Below are 18215 nucleotides of genomic sequence, written 5' to 3' on the forward strand. Positions count from 1 at the left end.
TCTTCTTTTACCACCTAAAAGAGGAGTTTGAACTGGAGGTCCACAGCTCACATGTTGACTGCACTTTTGGCACCATGTGGAAAGGTAGGCTGTGTTAGCTAAACCAAAGCTGTCTTTGTCACAGAAAGCCAGCTGTAGAGCAGAGGATAGCAGGGTTCATGTCAGTGCTCTAGGGGAAAATCTCCCATTGTAATATTTCATGGAGGAGCTAGAAGTCTGAGTGTTCTCCAGTCCCACAGGATCATCCTTGCCTGAACTGAATCATACAGTGACTGGATCACTTTAGAGCATGCTCAGCCCTCATTTACAATGGCATCAGTGGAACTGGACTAGAAAGGAAAAGCACAGGGGTAGGTTCTGTAGAAAAGTCAGGTCTCAAAAAAAGCAGTTCTGCAAGAAGACCTGTTCTCTTTGGCATGGGTTTCTGCATCGTGGAAATGAACTGGTAGGAAACATAAAAACAGGGTTATCTAATAATCTACTAATCACCATACTTCCCAAAAAAGCACAAATCGAAATGCAAACCTGTTCTTCAAGCTGGAGGTTGTAGTCTATGTCTCACATTTTGCAGGAGTGACTCGACCCCCCACCAGTAGGCTGGGGGTAAAATGTATGTTAAGACGGACAGAAATGTAGGGGACTAGGTGCTGACAATTACAGGGTGCTTTATCCTATACTTTGGAGGACAGGCCTGCATGGCCAGACCTTACCCAATGGCAATCCAAAGCAAAGGATGAACAGCCCTCATTCATTTTGGGCTGTGCTCCTTCTTTACACAAACCTGCCTTCCCCACTCTTCCTCTCACCGACACCCAAAGGCAGTTCTGCTGTATGCCACAAGGCGCTGCAAAGGACAGTGCCACTTTTCAGCAATTAGCATTTGTGGCCACAAACTCCTCCACTTGTCTCTCTTGGAGCTCACTTTCCTGCTGTGAATATAAAACATCATCTCAGTGACACACACCTGCATGGAAATGCACACACATGAACTTTCAATTAAAGGATAACTGCTGCAAAACATAAGAGGCTCTCAGGAAACAATGCAAACAGCAGTCATATTAATAATCAATTAGATGAAACTGCTTATTTGGAGAAGTCCCTAGCTTCCATCAGCCTTTCCCTGGGCAAGAGCAGCTGAATAGTTTGCGTCACAGTCATTTTGACTGGGCAAAACACCCTCTTCTGCCTCTTGACTCAGTGATCCTTTTCCCCTTGCACTAGTTCCTAATTAAAGCCATGAATGTGGATAAATATCACATCCAGTTTTAAACCCAACTGGGTCACCAAACTGTACACTATACCCTGTTCTGCAATTAAATTACTCTGTGAAACACCTCAATTAAAATTAAAGAAGCAATTACCCCCCTGTTAAAGGCACCACAAATCATACATTTCAATGCAAAAGTTCATCTGGCAGCTTATGGCATATTAAGCAATCTTACATCTCATTTGTGCTTTGATCTATAACCTATCCAAATGAGCTAATTTGATGTGACTCAGTGTCTCTAACTATATTTTATCATGTGCAATACGATGCCAGTGTCTTTCAAAGAACAAGTTAAATGAGCTAAGGGGTTAATTGCTAACAACTCAGCCATTACTGTTGGAGCATCACAGAATGGGATCCTTCCTGCCTTCTCAGGTTAGGTTTAGAAAATTGCACACAGAGAGCAGAGTGGAACTGAAATGAATGTTTCTGTTCATGCTGGGAGCTGCACTGTCTGATTTCCACTGAGTGTGAGGCTGGTGGGTCAGACTGCTGATCTCACCACCTTACCCTACTTCTCCCCATTGGGGAAAAACAGAAGGCAGAGAAGCACAGAGCTAGGGCAGGCTGCTGTTAGTTTTTATGTCCACTAATTTTTTTCTCTTTTTGTCATGTTAGGAATATGTGAGTTTGCCCCTTCCCCCATCAGCTATGTGCAGAAACCTCAGCGTAAGCTCCTGTGCTGGTCCTTCGGATGCTTGCCTGGGCCATGCATTGGAGCAGCCCAAACATTCACCTGGGTGGTCCAGAACCTGTAGGTTTGTTCAGCTTGATACTGGCTATAAATCTGGGAGTGGGGAGGGATGCCATGGTGCAGCTGACATCCACACTGGTCAGGGCTGGATGATGGCAGAGAAGCTGATCTGCTTTTCCAGAGGCCAAGGAAACCCTTGGTTCCTTATGTTGTCCCAAGTGAACAAGGAGATGTACTTTGATTTGACCTCAGACACTGAGACTAGTGTATTTTAACACATCTGTTTGTACTTGGATTTTGCCTTTTTCTTTTTTTTTTCATAGCGCCCATGACCTGAGCCTGCTTTAATGCTTGTCATGTACTAGTGGATCTGAGGGACTGGTAAGTGTTGCTTTAAAAGCTTTGCCTTCCCGTCTCTGTCTTTGTCCTTGCCCTCTGGAGAAGCTGTATGTTGCTATGTGTTCAGCTTTTCAGTAGTCCTGAGATCTGCTCCAGCATTGATCCATAAGAGCTTGACACAGTTAATTGCAATTAAATATGCTGGGGATGATAAGACTGAATTCCCCAGATACTGAAAAGAAGACAGGATTTATCCCTGAGCATGCTTGTTCTCACCACTTTGAAATACCAGGAAAAAAAGAAAAACAAACTAAACACCCAACAGAGAATGAAGGGGGAGAATGAAATCAAAGAGAAAAAGGACACAAAAAACATTGGGACTCTGGACTCCAGCACTGCACCACATTACACTGAAGGCGCATTTTGTACAGTCTCACAGTGTAAGCTTTTCTTCATATGTTGTGGTGTTAAATCCAGTGGCTCCTTCAGTGGCTCCTTTACTTTTGCCAATAAGTAAAAAAACAAAACCTAAACAAAACAGTTTCCAGAGTGTGAGGAATCTAAAGCACATGCTCACCAAAGCATTTGGAAATGCTGCTCACAGCTGCAGCATATGCATTACCCTACTCTACTTGGAATCAAAGCAGTGTTTCAACAAGATGGAAAACAGCCTCAGTCTGCTACCTGCCTTCTCCGAAGCCCTTTTTATAGTTACCTGTACCATCGTATCAGAAACTTCTGCAAACAAATACATGAAGTCTTAAACAAAGAACTCATTCATCTTTAAATTAAAATAATCATGTAATCCTTCAACCCACCAAGTTATCTTTCATCTTTCCTTTTTTTTTTTCTTTCTTAAATTTATCTTACTAGCTTCAGCAAGTGGCTGTAATAAAGTGTCACATTAAGGTATTCATATTCATTAGTGCTCAGGTCTTTGTTCTTTTAATAGTGTTGGAAAGAATCTACAAAGAGGCTGTATTAGGCGGCTGTCCAATCTGGGTGTTTGATCTCTTTCTGACTTCAAAAGTCAGAAGAGGAAAAAAACCCACATTGAGAATGGTTCTTTTGAATGTCAGATAGGGAGTATAAGATTTCTGAGCCTGCCAAGTGTTAATTGGTGTCTGCCCTGACCATGGTACAAATAAGATTCAGAGTCAGTCAATGCACTGTCATGAAGAGCTATTGACAGAGGGAGCAGGATACTGGAAGGCAGGAAAAAGCACAACTGTTACGGCTGCAGCTCACAGAGGATTTTTTCAGAGATCACTTTCCACAAATCATGTTAAATTATGCAGTTTGGGTCTCAGCCACGCGACTGGGTATAACAGACCTTTCTGAGGGAACAATCGGCCTGGCTGCTGAAATTCCAGAGGTTCTTGTAACGCTGCATAAAAATGAACTGCCCGTCAGCGTTAATCTCTGTTTCCAGCAAAGGTAATGAAGTTCCTCAGTACTACCCTGCACTGCCTGAACAACATATCCCAGTGCAAAAACTCCTGTCATGGTACAACAAAAAGTTGATTTGATGCAAAGAAACATCAGAAGGGAAAACAAAAACCTGCTGCTAAGTTCCTGATGGAACCCAACTGATTAATATTAGAGTTGTCAGCAAGCTGGCTCGGCAGAGCTAAACACTCTTTACAGTTTTGGAGATCTTAATGGGGAAAGAAAACAGCCTACAGAACAAGAAAATGGGACAAATCCTCTGTGCTAATTATTCTTTCTGATGTTTGTGGACACGTTTCTGCAATTCTGATTGAATCTAAACTTGGGTTAGATGCGGAGGTAACACTTTAAGCTTCATCTCCTGAGAAATCAGCCATCAGTGCTGAGTGACAACCACTTTGCTACTTAGCCACGACAGTCTGACTTATCCTAATGCAAATTGGCAACAGTTTCTCTGTGCGTGGTATAGGAAAACCGAAGAGAATTCAGATAGGGGAATTACCGTCATTAGCAATCAATTTTTCTCTTAACAGCCACAGTGGATTCAGGATTTCAGAGGCCCCCCTGCGGCACAGGGACCCCCCTTCCGTGAGCGCTGAGTCTGAAGCTGGAGGCACTGCTGCACGTAGAGAAGCTGCTGCTCACTCCTGCTGCCAGGCTCAGATTCTGCTGAAGGGCAGGCTGGCTCCTGCAGGGGAGGACAGACTACCCACTCTGGACTTGCCTAAAAGCCGGCAGGAAAAACAGCTAAGGCCCTGGAGATGGCAGAGGCATCCTCTAGTTTCCCAAACCTCGTGCTGCTTTACCTGGGAGCCCGTACTGTACCTCGGTGCATCCTCTCATGACAAGTTAGCAGGGTGGTGAATACACATGTGAGTGAAATATAGCATGGCAAACTAAAAATTAAAACATGTTTGAAAGGTGCCCCTCAGAATATTTTTTTTTTTTTAACCAAAGGGAAGATAGCAGGTTGGTGTTAACATGTTCCCCCAACCACATGACCTCTGCATGCCAGATATAGTTGTGATTTTTCAAAGGGAAGAAAAAACTGAAACCAAACACCTGCAGCTCTGCCCAGCAAGGCACTACAACCCAAAAGTCATTAATCAGGTCCCAATCAGTCTTGTCTATGAGCAGCAGTCAGTCAGCTCTCCATTAGCACCCATTCATCATGCCCTGCTGTAAGTCACTGCTCCATTAGCCACCCATCAGGCCTCCCTTGGGATGTCCCAGTGCCAGACACTGCTGCTGTTGCTCACCTCAGCTACTGGGATTCCTTCAGGGGGACGGCACTGGAGCAGGACCTCTTGCTCCAGGGACACTTCTTTCCCTAAGGGCTCCTGCTCAAAAGTTTTCCGGAGATCTGAGGAGGGAGAAGAAAATAAAATCATTACCATTATTATCAGCTGGTGATTTAAATTACATTTGATTGCCATATTGGATAAATAGTAATGACATACAAGAAACAAAGAAAACAGCAGTTCTGCTCCCTGTAAAATAAAACATTAAAAAAAGTCTGGGTCATATTTTCACTTCATTCCAACATTAAGCAAAGATTTCATAGTGGATGTACTACTCACTCATACTGTGGTACAGCAAGTGAACCCAGTGAACAACCAAGGTTTCCTGTGGAAGGTCATGTCTAGACACAGAATAAGAAGTGAAACAAGTTCTCTTCTTCAGATAATATGTTTGGTGAACTATACCTGTGAAGTACTAGAGAAAGTTATGGAAAATTAAATAAATCTGTAAAACTATAGATAAACATAAACTGAGTTGCCTAAACGCATAGATGAAAGTGCTCATGCTGTGATTTAATGTACTTTTAGCTCATAAGCATTAACTTTACAGCTTTAGTTAATTTGTCTACACCTTATCATTATCCCTGTAGCACTAAGTTGTTATAATAATAATAATAATAGTAGTAATAAAAAGTCACTTTAAGGAGTTGAACCATGCTTGGACCCCTCCACAGCACCACAAAAATGTGGCAGACTGACAGAGCATCAAATGCAAAGATCAGACCAGTTCATTGTACTGGATAGCTGCAAAGTCTGGCTTTTTGTACCCTTCTGTAACATCTTTGGTAAAATGGATGGCAAAATGGACCTGAGAAGTTCCCTCCTTATCACTATCTCTGTGTTTCTGCCATGGACTGGCACCCTCTCCACTGTGTCAGGGAGGATGTGGTCTGGAGAACTGAGCATTCAGCCCCAGTAGCTACTGGGGATATTTCTCCCTGCTGCCATTTCCCTCTGCAAATGGATGTGAAGCCATGCTCAAAGATACATCAAAGAGCTGGCCTGACTTCAGAAACTTTACAACTCAGTTATTTTTGTTTTACTTCTTGTTCTGAAGTCAAACCATTTCCGTACATCAGCTCACAGTGAGGTTGCACAAACATTTGTGTCATATTGGCAACAAGACACAGTCATATGGGAACAATTTAAAAGCCAGATACTTCATATTTTGAAGCCATAACCTATGACTGGGCTGGAAAACAGATCACTGAATTGAACTGGTTTACAAATAAACCACACAAAGAGTTATTTTTCTTCTAGATTACCTCCAAGACCTTATTAAGTTCCACAAGGAACTGCACCAGTGCTACCAAGAGGCAAAACCTGGGGTTGGCAAATGCAGAGATGGAAAAGGAGATGGAGTGGCTGCCACCAAAATCAGCTCCTCTGATACTCTGGAACTTTGAATAGCATGAGACATCTATCTCTTACCCTATATTGGGAAAATACAACTGTTCAACTACCTGGAATTAAGTATCAGTTCAATGGTGCCATGAAAAAGCTCTTTCATAGCTGGAGATGCCAATTTTAACTTGATATAGTGGCAAACTTCTGATGCGCAAGCATTTCTTCAGTGAAACTGAGGTGTCTCAATCCTTTCTCTGCACCACAGGCATGAGAGAAGCAGCTCCACACTTCACTGCTTTCCCACCAGCAGTGTTCTTGCTCCCTCTGGCACACAGGGCAAGGGACACTGAGAGCCCCTCTGATGGGACAAGATTTATGCCACAGTTTAAGGCACCAAGAGATAAGCTTTGGTACAAACTGCAGCAATGTAAGAAATTGGTGTCTCTAACTCTCTGCTTGGTTGGGATTACCTTCTGTCAAAAGGAAGCTCATGCCAATGCCACAGCTACCTCACTACAAACCCCACCATTCCAACCTCAGCTGTTGCTGAAGGGGCTTTACCCTACAACACTGGGTAATTTGGCTAAAGAGGAGGAGCAGATAGCTGGACATGAACATTTCTTAGGATGACATGCCAAGTTTTGCCAGGCTGTGCCTGTCAGCATCCCTATCACACTGGAGTTATTCAAAGTGACACGTGACAGCAACCACAGCAAGTCTCTGATGTCTGTACAGAGCTCCCAACACATTGCCAGCACCAGCAGCTTCATCCCACCCTCTCTAACAGGCCACCCAGTGGACATTTGGGTTCTACAGCTCCATTTGAGTAAATCTTTAATCCTCCGGGTGCCCATGGGTGGGAGTCATTCCAAGGACAAAATGCTGAGTCTTGGTTGCATGTTAAACATGGAAATGAGCAGCTCTTTCAGGAGCTGCTAAGTGTCTTGGGCAGTTACATTCTTCTTTGGGCCTAGGCTCTTCACCCATCCTGAGGGCTTGATAGTTATCCTGGGCACACATAATGTCAGGATAATGCAGTTTGCTTTAAATTAGCAAACAGCTGGGGTAATATTGCTAGCAGTACCCATAAGATCATATTATTGCTAGTTCCACAGTTATCTTCAGAAGAAAAGGATTACTTCTACATCAGGTACACCTTGGTGCATTTAGCAGGTACACACACAAGCACAATGCAGACAATTTGTGCGTTCTAATATCATGGTTGAGGGAAAATGAGAAAGTTACTGTACTAGTAATAGAAGCATATAAGCACAGTATTAAATAGCATATTAATAATGGCTTTCAGATGTTCAGGCTGGAGATAGTGGAGGGAGATTAGATAATAATCTGAATATTTTTCTTGACATGTTGATTTACTATCCTGCCAACCTTCCTGAAATATTTAACAGAGCTCTGATTCTATATTGTCTCACATGCACAATAATCACCTCTCCCATAAAGCACTTGCCTTTAGAAAAATCCCAAAGTTTTAGTGCATACGAAAGTAAATAGCATTAATCTAGAAATGTGTAATAACAGTAATAAAGTCCCCCTTTAATCTCTTTGTCACCAACAGCTGGAATTTCTGGGAACAGTTGCAGTGGTGCTGCTGCAGGTGAGATGAACTCTGTGGGACCTCTGCTCTCCTGGCTGTCCCCATCCACAGAGCCTTGCTGTGGGAGGATGCTCTAATGGCACCATTGGGTTCAAGCATCTCAATGATCCACAAACTAAAAATACACTAAGTAGGGCCTTTGACATAATAGGCAGCAATGTTCTCAAAGGAGCCATTAGATACTATTGAGTAAATTACACTGATTTGGCAGGGGTGAAGGTACATAATTGTGTATTTACAAGACTGGGAGCTCTTGTATCCTGTTGGCTCCCTCCCACACATTCACAGCTTTATCCAACCACCTCCCACAGCAGCCATGTCACCTACAAATGGCTCCAGATGGCAGCAGTGCAGGCACTTATGGTTAGTTGACCTAACCAAGCATAAGGTTGGCTGGTTGTAGCCCACACAAGATGGGCTTTTTACTGATGAAGAAGCAAAGGGCCTGGACAAACATCTTCATCTCTTGCTGTAACTATCATGAAACACCCTGCTTGGACAGCACTGGGTTTTGAAATGATTGCTTTTCCTCTATAGCCCTTGCTATGATTTCTGTGGATAGCAATGACATCCTTCTAATTCTTCAAACTTCAGCTTCCTTTGCTATTTAACAATTATAGTCATCACAGAAACCTCACACTGTCAGCTGGGAGTGGGTGAGCTTGCTAATGTACTGAGGGTCTTTGTATCTTTCTCAAGCAGACTATTTTCAATAACACTTTTCAATTTCTCAAAGTGTCATATAAGTTACAATTGCTTGTGAGTGAGGACAGAAGGGATTCATTTTCCCAGAGAATGGTAAGAGACTAATAAAATACATCCCAAAGAAGCTTTAACAATCTTCAAAAAATATGCCTGGAAAAGAAAATCAATAAAACATTTGATCCATTCTGGATCAGGACCTCTCTGTCTGTGAAGAGGCAGTGTGCATTATTAAAGCCTTGGGTTGGCAGCAGCCTAGTTACTGAGACGCTGAGAGAGAACCTTCCCTACCCTTACCTTCCAAAGGGGGAACAAGAGAGAAAGGCAGCTGCACTTTCTTTCCATTATTAGTTTGGTAATGTAGAATAATCCTATATTGCCAGTGTTAGCAATACTCTTCCTCCCCTTATGCAGGTAATATTCTCCATGGTGGAGTGAGCCAGGATGGACAGTGCTGCTGAAGGGCCTTTTCTTTCCTGTCTTTCTCCAGCTCTCTGACTGGTGAGGATGTCACTGCCAGGCACAGGTAACAGCCTGCACCCCCACCAGGCACTTTATCCCATCTCTCTCTTCCCTTAAAGTCTGTCTTCAAAAAAGAAACTGAAGGCAGCAATTAAAATTCTGGTCTGCCACCTTGAGCCTTTTCCTTATTAAAGCACAGTCTTAGTAAATTCAGAGGGGGCTCTTGTGACATACATTGCAGCATGTTTACAGCATACTTATGGTGAGACTTCCCTCCAAGACTCCTGAAATACTCCTGCACAACCCTCTCTGGTAAGGGCATATGGCTGCATAAGAGCTGCACTGAAATGAGAGAATTTTCATAAGCATAAAACTGAAATAAAGTAATGGGAAATCAGACTCTCAGTGTACACCATGTTGTTAACTTTACTTCTGAGTTGCTATGCTTTTTGGAAAAAGGGGCATTGGATCAAAATTTTGATGCTAAATTACTTCCTTATATGTTTAACACATTTGTGTCTTACAAAACACTCAGAAGTTGCATTTTTGCCTGCCAAAGTTAACAGATTATACAGGAAGTCATGTCATTTCCCCACTTCCTTTTCTACCTCTCAGCTTTTAAGAAAGGGCAAAGAATGACCCTATTATTTTTTTTAATCAAATATATTTTATCTCTCTGTTTTTCTGGGTTTTTGCTGTGATGTGTGGGTGGGTAAAACTATAAGGATATCTTTTATCATTTCTGAGAAATGTGATAAGAGGCAGACCAGGCGCTTCAATGTGGTGCTAATGCAAGGGTGACTAATGAATGAGCATGAAAAACGGACACTTGTCAGCCAGGAATTAGATGCAAACCAGACTAACAGAACAAGGCAGCATTACTGTCAGGGAAAGATGGATTTCTGCCCTTGGTAGACCTTTAAGACTCTCTATTCCTTCTAGTAACTCCAACATCAACTTTCCTCCTATAACAAACAATCTAAAATATGAGCAAGCTTTAAGAGCACAAAAAGATAAAAACTCACATTTTTTTTTCTATACAACTGTCATATTAAATATGGCCATTGAGAGAAATATGTTCAATGTGTGCTTTCAGAGAAACAAGGATTTAAGAATGTGAAAAGACCTCCACAAAAAGTACATATTTCCATACAGAAGATAGCTAGATTTATACAGTTAAGTGCATACAGCAATCCATACAAAGCCAAACACATCATAAGCAAAAAATACAATTAAACCACTAGAGAAAAAGTGAATGTCCCTTGGTAAAATTTTAGCTGTTATTAGAGGACCAATATGTGATACGTAACCAAGACTTCAAGTCTACCTCTACCTTCTTCCCCTGACAGTGCTTTCAAGAGGCAAGGTTCAATTCTGTTTTTATTTTATGTGGTCTAATAAGAACACCTAAACAGAAAAATAATTGTGGGAAAAGAGCCACTGATGTTCTACAAAAGGAAAGACAATCCACATGCTTGTTAAAACACATCTCAGTGCATTTATTCCCAAATTTGGATGACTGAGTTAGAGGAACATGACTAATATTGTAAAACTGGTCTCTTCCTCTTCCATCACTTTCCACAATGTGGATAGAGTTGAGAGACACCTTTTTGCTTCAAAAAAAGTTAATAAATACTGAATTGCAAATCTAAATGTAAGAAACTCTTGCCCTGCCAGGCACGTTTGGCCTTCCTTTAATGTTCACAGCTGAGTCTATGACCTTTGTGCGGGATCAATCGCACTGGTGGTGGGTAAGCAAAGGAAAAGCTAGGTACAAAAACCTCTTTTTCTTCCATTTTGTTCTTGTGTGGTTGCAGCTCTGTGTTATTAATCAGATCAAACCAGATTTCCAGTGAGACAGTCACAGGAGTGTCATCAGTGTGTATCCCAGGGGATCCCTCTGCAGCCTCTATCAGTGGCGTTTCCAAGTGTGGTGTCTTGCTCTGCCGAGTCCCCTGCTGTATCAGCTGCACGCTGGGCGTTGATCAAAGCCTCCTGCCCTCCTCCCGAGCACTGCTGCTCATGGAATGGGATTGCAGCTGGACAGGGCTGTGCTCTCAGCTGGCCCACACTCCAGCAGCTGAAGACTGAGGAAATAAGTCAACACCTCAAAACTCTGTCTTAATGCTCAATACACAACTCTGTGCTTCTCCTTCCTTTTCTGGAGGGGCTGTTTCACTTCTGGCCAGTCCTAAAGACAAATGTTGCAGCACCACGAGGCTGACACCTTCTCAGTCTGGAGAGGAACATCTTGGATGGTGGAACTTCCACCTTTCCAGAGATGCCTGGCAGCTTGTGGCTTGGGCTGGGCTTGCCTATAGCCCTCTGGTGGCCCAGGCTGTAGGGCTGACACCCCACATAGCCAGGAAGCAGCATGAGCTTCCACAGCAGAACAGCTGAGCGGGACTGCAGCAGCTTCTTGGAAGTGCACTCCTTGTTTTGGGCATGCAGCGTGCTCTATCCAATGACCTGAGCTACCGAATGAGGTGAGGAGCGCCCTTCACTTGCCAGGTCACAATCTGCAAGACACTCTGCGTGACCCAGGACCTCCTCTCCTCTTTCATTTCCTTTGTATTTTCAGCCTGAACAGGTGGGAGGTGCAGACTGGCCAGCCCTCATTCTGTCAATGGCATCTTCAGCCAGCCGGGGATAACACTACACCCCAATGACTCTAGACAATCACTGCTTACAGGTCTGCAAAAAAAAGTATTTTTTCCACTCATCTCTTTAGCTTCAAGCTAATTCAGCCAGGTGCTCGTAACACTAAACAGTCTTTTGCAACACAACTTCCTTATGGGCTGTGCATATAATGAAGAATGACCCACTCAACACATTTGGTATTGAACCAACTGTAAAAAATACAAGTAAACAAACTTTGTCAAGAATTCACTGAGCAAATGGGTTCCCAGATGTACACTGATAACACTATTCTCCTCCTTTTCTATTTTTGCTTGATAACTCAATATTTTGTTGCAAGCTTAATTTGAAAACCAGCTTATAAACTTAATTATTTTCATTATTTTATTTTGTGATTGAGGATGGACTCCTAAATTCTTGGTTTTCTAAATAAATCGAAATGTAATGTTCGAATTAACTAACCTCAAATAGTGACTTTTTACATGACAGATGGGCTAAAGGTACTAAAAACAGACATTAGAAACATCAGGTGTACGTTACAACTCACATGAAGAATTGAATTTATGAGACACTGAAACACAAAACTCTTTATATAAGTGGTATTTTGTTGTTGCTCTTCTGATACACTAACCTAACTCACACAGCTGACTTGTCACTACTAAAATAAAAGCAAGAGCTCATTAACATCCTGCCTGGATCTATCAGTACTAAGGCCTTAATCAGACTGTACTGAAAGATGATAATTTATTAGGCATGACAGTGTAGGTAGGATATTCTTAGAGCTCCCACAGAGGATTAAATTACTGTAAATTCAGTGAAGGAGTTTCCTTTTGTTTTTTAAGCACTGCTAACATCAGGTCCACCCTAATTTATAGAGTATTGGCTCTTCAATACAATGCAATGTAATTTTTATGAACTACTGTTGCAACTGCATTCTCAAATTTGGGAATGGTCACACCTATTCACTTGGGAAAAGCACAGAAGTTTTTCAGGAGCACAAGCAGAGAGGTAGGTAGGACTGAATATGCTAAATGCACAGTAAACCTCTCTACTGCCCTTTCTGCAATCTGCTGTTCTTGAGTAATCTCAGCTTCAAGCCACGTGCCTCAGTCATCCCTTTATTAACTCCAAGCAGTGGATATTGATTAGTAGCAACTTAAATAGTGCACAAGGAAAGAAGGAAGGAATCAAGGTCCTACCTCAGCTAACTCTCATACACACTTGCCAAAGTATACAAACCATATTTTTATGGTATTTTTTAATACTGGATATCCTGGATGTACCTTCCCATTAAAATTTTCAATTGTTGACCTTCCTAGCTCCCTTTGCTTATCTCAACACCCACCCAACTTTGCTCCTACTGCAAAGGGCTCTAATGCTTTAGTGGCTGCAGAATGTGCCCTCACAGCTCTGCTTGGATCAGGTATGTGAAGAGAGGGAAGAAAGGCACTGCAGCCACGTGCCATAGAGCATGAGCCCCGGCACTAAAACGTGAGATAAACAAGTATCAGTAAAGAATATGTGATTGTTTTTCATATCTGCTTCTTTGCATAACTGCAAACCCCTTGTAAGCAGAGATAAACCATCAGATGAACCAATTTATTTTTCTGTACCTCATTTATCTTATCAGTTTACAGTATCTGACATGCATATATTAACTACATGCCTTTGAAAAAAAAGTCTGGGAGAATAAAGGCTTTCAGACAAGTACATGGGAAACTAGCACAAAATTATAAAAAAGATTAACAAGCACAATTCCTTACTACATCAGGGCTTTTAAAAATATTTTTCTTGTGGGTTTTTTTAAATTCTGATTTTAAGATAATGAATAAAGGAAAAGAAAAAAAACTTTTCACATCCATTACACCAAAAAGGATGATGTAATGGAAATTACAGAAAAAGCTTCTATTTTCTCATATATGTTCAGCAAATCCAAAACCTGGGAGCAGATTTAGGGCTTGAATTTTTACTGTATTTTCTCAAGGAGAGCATGGGTTAACGTCATGAAGTCAGGGAAGCTACAGCAATGCCAAAGTAGTGCAAATGAAAAGTGAGGTTGCTCTATGCACAGGGGCTCAAAGCAATTTGTCTTAGCCACCCCTTTATTATCTGATCTAAAAATTAGGTCAAATCCTGCAGCTATTGTTTAGTCTTTATCAGATGTATGTTCCAGTGGGTTTAACTCTACTTTTGGTTACACAGGCTCAGATATCATTCATTGTTTTAACAGGAATTTTTCCCTGATAGGTTTTATCTGCTCAGTGACATCATCTCTGTTATAGAAAATTCACATTAAAACTTTATATTCAGATCTATTTTTCACAGCCAAAGGTAAAACTGCCTAATCCCCCTTCTTTCTCCCTCCCTCTACAACAGGAAAAAATTTTAATTGAGCAGGAAAACTGTATCAAAACACATTAGTGACTTCTAAAGCTCCTCATAGGACTTGCCTAGAATAAATCGGAAATGTGCGAATAAATAGGAAATGTGTTTTAGCACTTTCCTAGGCAAGCATCTCAGAAAATTTATTTTATCTTTCCAGCTCCACCAAGATACATACATTAGGTGTCACTACTTTGTTGGTTTCTGATATATCTAAAATGGCAAAATGAAAATTAATCTCAACAAATCTGCTGGTTTAAGAGGAAGGATGAAATGCTCAGCCCTGCTCTCATGGGGACACCAATGTCCCAGAATGATGAATTCCATGCAACAGGAAAAACATGCCTTTGCAGAAAAAGCTTGCACAGAAGGGAGTCATTTCCCAGCATACACATGATCCAGGAGTGCAACAGTGATTTGCTGTTAAATGCCCAGAACACTTAGGGAAGCTGGAATGTTGTCTTTAAACTCAGACCCTTCCTGTCTATATTATCAGCATGGGCAACCTGTGAAAACCAGCATCATCTTTAGTCCATATTTATAGATCACTTCTTTCCTGAATAACTGAAGCTCTTGGTCAAAGCAATGTTGCAATTGATTTTCACAGAGAACTTTCATTGACCAGGTTGTTATGTACTTTCTGACACATGCCTGACCCTGTATTAAACAAACACAAGCTGCTTTTCCAGGCTGCACATTTTTCACACTTTCAAATTACTTTTCAGTTAATTCTATTACACGCTCAGTGAACAGTGATGCTGGGTGCTATTTTTCTGTTTGTTTGTTTTAATGGAGTGCAGCTCCAGCCCTTGAGAGGACACAATAATTCCAGAATAAGACGTAAGGGCATAAGGGAGAAAAAAAACAGAAAGTGGATAAGGAGAAAAGGAGAAGAAAATGAACAGGGAGAGGGAGAAAGGGGGAGAGAAAGAGAAGGAGAGGGAGATGGGGAGAAAGAGGAGAGAAGTTTTTCCTAATGTGTTAGATATGGTTAGTTATGCTACAGTTGTACCTGTTAAGATAAAATCGCCAGGTTCAGGTATTAAGATAAATAATTCCACTTAAGCAGCTTACATGCTCCATTGGCTCCTCATCTTTCTTAAAGGTGCCAGTGCTTACTCTTGTGCCAATTAAAAGGGGGGACTGCACTGGTGACAAATAAGCAGCTATAGCTACAGGCTGATGTGGAGAGATGGTCTCTTCTGTACCTCTTAAGATTTGGACATCCTTAATTTCCTGGATTAATACTGCATAGTACCTACATTGTTATCCCAGCCTCAAGGCACACTGTGTAACCATCAGAATACTTAGCCAGATGTGCTGAAAGTTCATTATGACACAGCTATCATATTGCCAGTGCAGACTCAGTCCTAAGAAGCCAAAGCTGTGAATACAGATGAGTGTTGGTATAACTGAGTTTAAAACACTGAGTTTAAAACAGTGGTCTTGCAGAGCAAATGACATCAGAAAGTAAGGCATATCCCCCACATCATCTTCCTGAGTTCCCAAAAAGTAGGCTGGAGTTACCTGACAAGTTTATAGAAATGTGTGCATAGACAACATTGCAGAGAATGTGCTTTTGCTACTGGTTTAAAATCTGCACATTGAAGGACTCATACTTCAACCCTTAATCCTAAGGACTCTAAGTGACTTGCCTGTGTCACAGCTGTCCAAGAACCCGAAATTCAGGAACAAGAGGTTAAGAAAACTTCAGTAAAATACAAAGCCACATTTGAGTTACAGGCTTCTCAAACTCCCTGGTGTTTATTTAATTAGACTTTTCTAGGGGAAAAAAAAAAGACACTGAGACTCTGGAAAAATCACTGAACTGAGTGTTCCTCTCTTTTCAAAATATAGTAAGAAAAAAAAGCAAACCCTGTATTATGAGCACCTTCAATATAGATGTGGACACCTGGGAAGAAATGTCAGTTAATATAAAATAACTTGCATTGACACATAATGATCCTGTGTTATATAGAAATTAGGTCCATAGGTATGCCAGGACACAAAAGTTACTTAAATATCAAGTAAAATACATGTAAGTATATATAAAATACTTCCAAACTGTGTTAATTTAATGGTGGTCATCTGTCAAGGGCTACCTGGCAGGACATGAGAATTTACTCAATGAGTTAACTGCAGAGTCATAATCTAAAAAACCTGTTCAAACATTGCTAAGCCTCTCTGAAGTGCTGACTGCTTGGAAGAAAAAAATAATTGAAATCACTCTCTTTTGTTTCAGTACCATAAAGGAAAATCCTCAGTTTTGAAAAGCTTCCTGCCACAGGAAAGCAATATGCACACATGCAATGGCATTTCTGTTTTTGCAGGAAGACTGTCTTGCACAATAATTTTAATTCTCCTTAGCCCTGGGGATATTCTCCTTTGAGGGTAGTCCTACACTTAAAAGTACAGATCCCTATTTCCTATTTTACTTGGACTAAAAGCATTCAGAAATGGGTATTTAAACAGCACCTCTGAGATTTGTATCTGGATGTTTATACAGAAGGTACCCCCTCTTTGAGGATTTAACCAAATAGTTTCTCAAGAACAGAAGGAGAATAAAACCATTAATGGAGAGTTATAATGACAGAAAGTCCTTCCTCTAACGTGTCTGTGAAAAGGTTTATTTGGCTGGAAGAATTCTCTTATCCCATTATAAATTGTCAGGCACAGTGCAGGAAATATAAGTTTGCTGCAAATCCAGCTTCAAATGACCTTTTCCCACAAAATGTGTTTTTGCTGAGGTGAAAGCAGTGGAAGAAAGGCAATTCTAGATGATATATTTTGTTCCTATTATACAGAGCAGTATTTCATCATGTGAAAGAGAAACGGGAGTCCCCAGTGTGACTACTCTATTACAAAGAAAAGCACCTCTTTGAAAATTAATGAACATTAAATATTTGTACAGTCAAATGAAGATCTGTTTTCAGAGAACTGGTTGCCCTGTGTTCTTGGGGTCTAAGCTGGGAATGGTTCCAAATAAATACTGAGGCTAGTAGCCATGAATAACAATGATGAAATGCTAGGGTTGAGATGACCATTTTCAAACTCATATTACCAATATGATCACATGATATGCAAAACACACATTATTTTTTTTTTTACTAAGGAACAGCAGCTCTGTTATCTGACTGCAATGATATGTATTTTCAGCTTTACAGAAAAGAGCCTGAGTGTTCCAGTGGACACCAAGCTGACAATAAGTGAGAAATATAGCAAATGTTAGCAAATAAGGCTAAAGATGTCCTAGGCTGTGTTACAGAAAAAGTATTGACAGCAGGTGAAGGAGCTGATCCTGTCCCTTACTTCAGCCCTTGTGAGGTCACATCTGGAGTGCTGGAGTACAAGAGATATGTGAACATACTGGAGGCAGTCTAGCAAAGGGCCACAAAGATGACAGCAGCATCTCTCCTACAAGAGAAAGCCAAGAGAGCTGTGATTGTTCATCCTGGAGAGGAGAAGGCTCAGAGGGATCCCATCCATGTATGTAGACACCAGATGGAAGACTGCAACAAAGATATAGCCAGGCTCTTTTCAGTGGAGCCCAGTGATGGGACCAGAGGCAATGGAAAGAAGAAGAAACACAAAGTTCACCCTGAACATCAGGCAACACTTTCTCATTGTGAGGGTGACAGAGCAGTGGTATAGGTTGCCTAGAGAGGTGGTGGGGTCTCCTTTGTTGGAGATATTCAAAAGGCATTTGGAGATAGATGGTCATGGGTAAGTCGCTGTACGTGGCCCTGTTTGAGCCAAGAATTGGATCAGATGCCCTCCAAAGGTGCCTCCCAGACTCAGTCATTGTGTGGTTCTGTGAAAATAACAGCTATCACCTCTTTCCATAGTTTGCTTTGTTAAGGTTCCTACTCATTAGTTTCAGGCACTTTTATTGGGACGTAAAACTGCTGTATTCAATAAATACTGGTTTTGATGCCACACATAGGACAATTAGGTTTAGCTCTTAAGAAGAGAATAAACTGAAACTCTTGTGAATATTTCTGAAGGCCTGAGTTTCAGTAT

The 18215-nt window shown here is 41.3% G+C and overlaps 1 protein-coding gene across 1 annotated transcript in view; it reads right to left on the reverse strand.

The window, feature by feature from the left end:
* Window positions 1-18215, reverse strand: part of UNC5C (unc-5 netrin receptor C) — a 249945-nt gene that overhangs the window by 53881 nt on the left and 177849 nt on the right. The window contains exon 4 of the mRNA XM_033060401.1: window positions 5009-5112. Coding sequence (XP_032916292.1) covers window positions 5009-5112 — 104 coding nt within the window. The remainder of the gene's footprint in view (window positions 1-5008; window positions 5113-18215) is intronic.

This window comes from Catharus ustulatus, chromosome 5 (assembly GCF_009819885.2).
Source record: "Catharus ustulatus isolate bCatUst1 chromosome 5, bCatUst1.pri.v2, whole genome shotgun sequence".
Taxonomy (NCBI): Eukaryota; Metazoa; Chordata; class Aves; order Passeriformes; family Turdidae; genus Catharus; species Catharus ustulatus.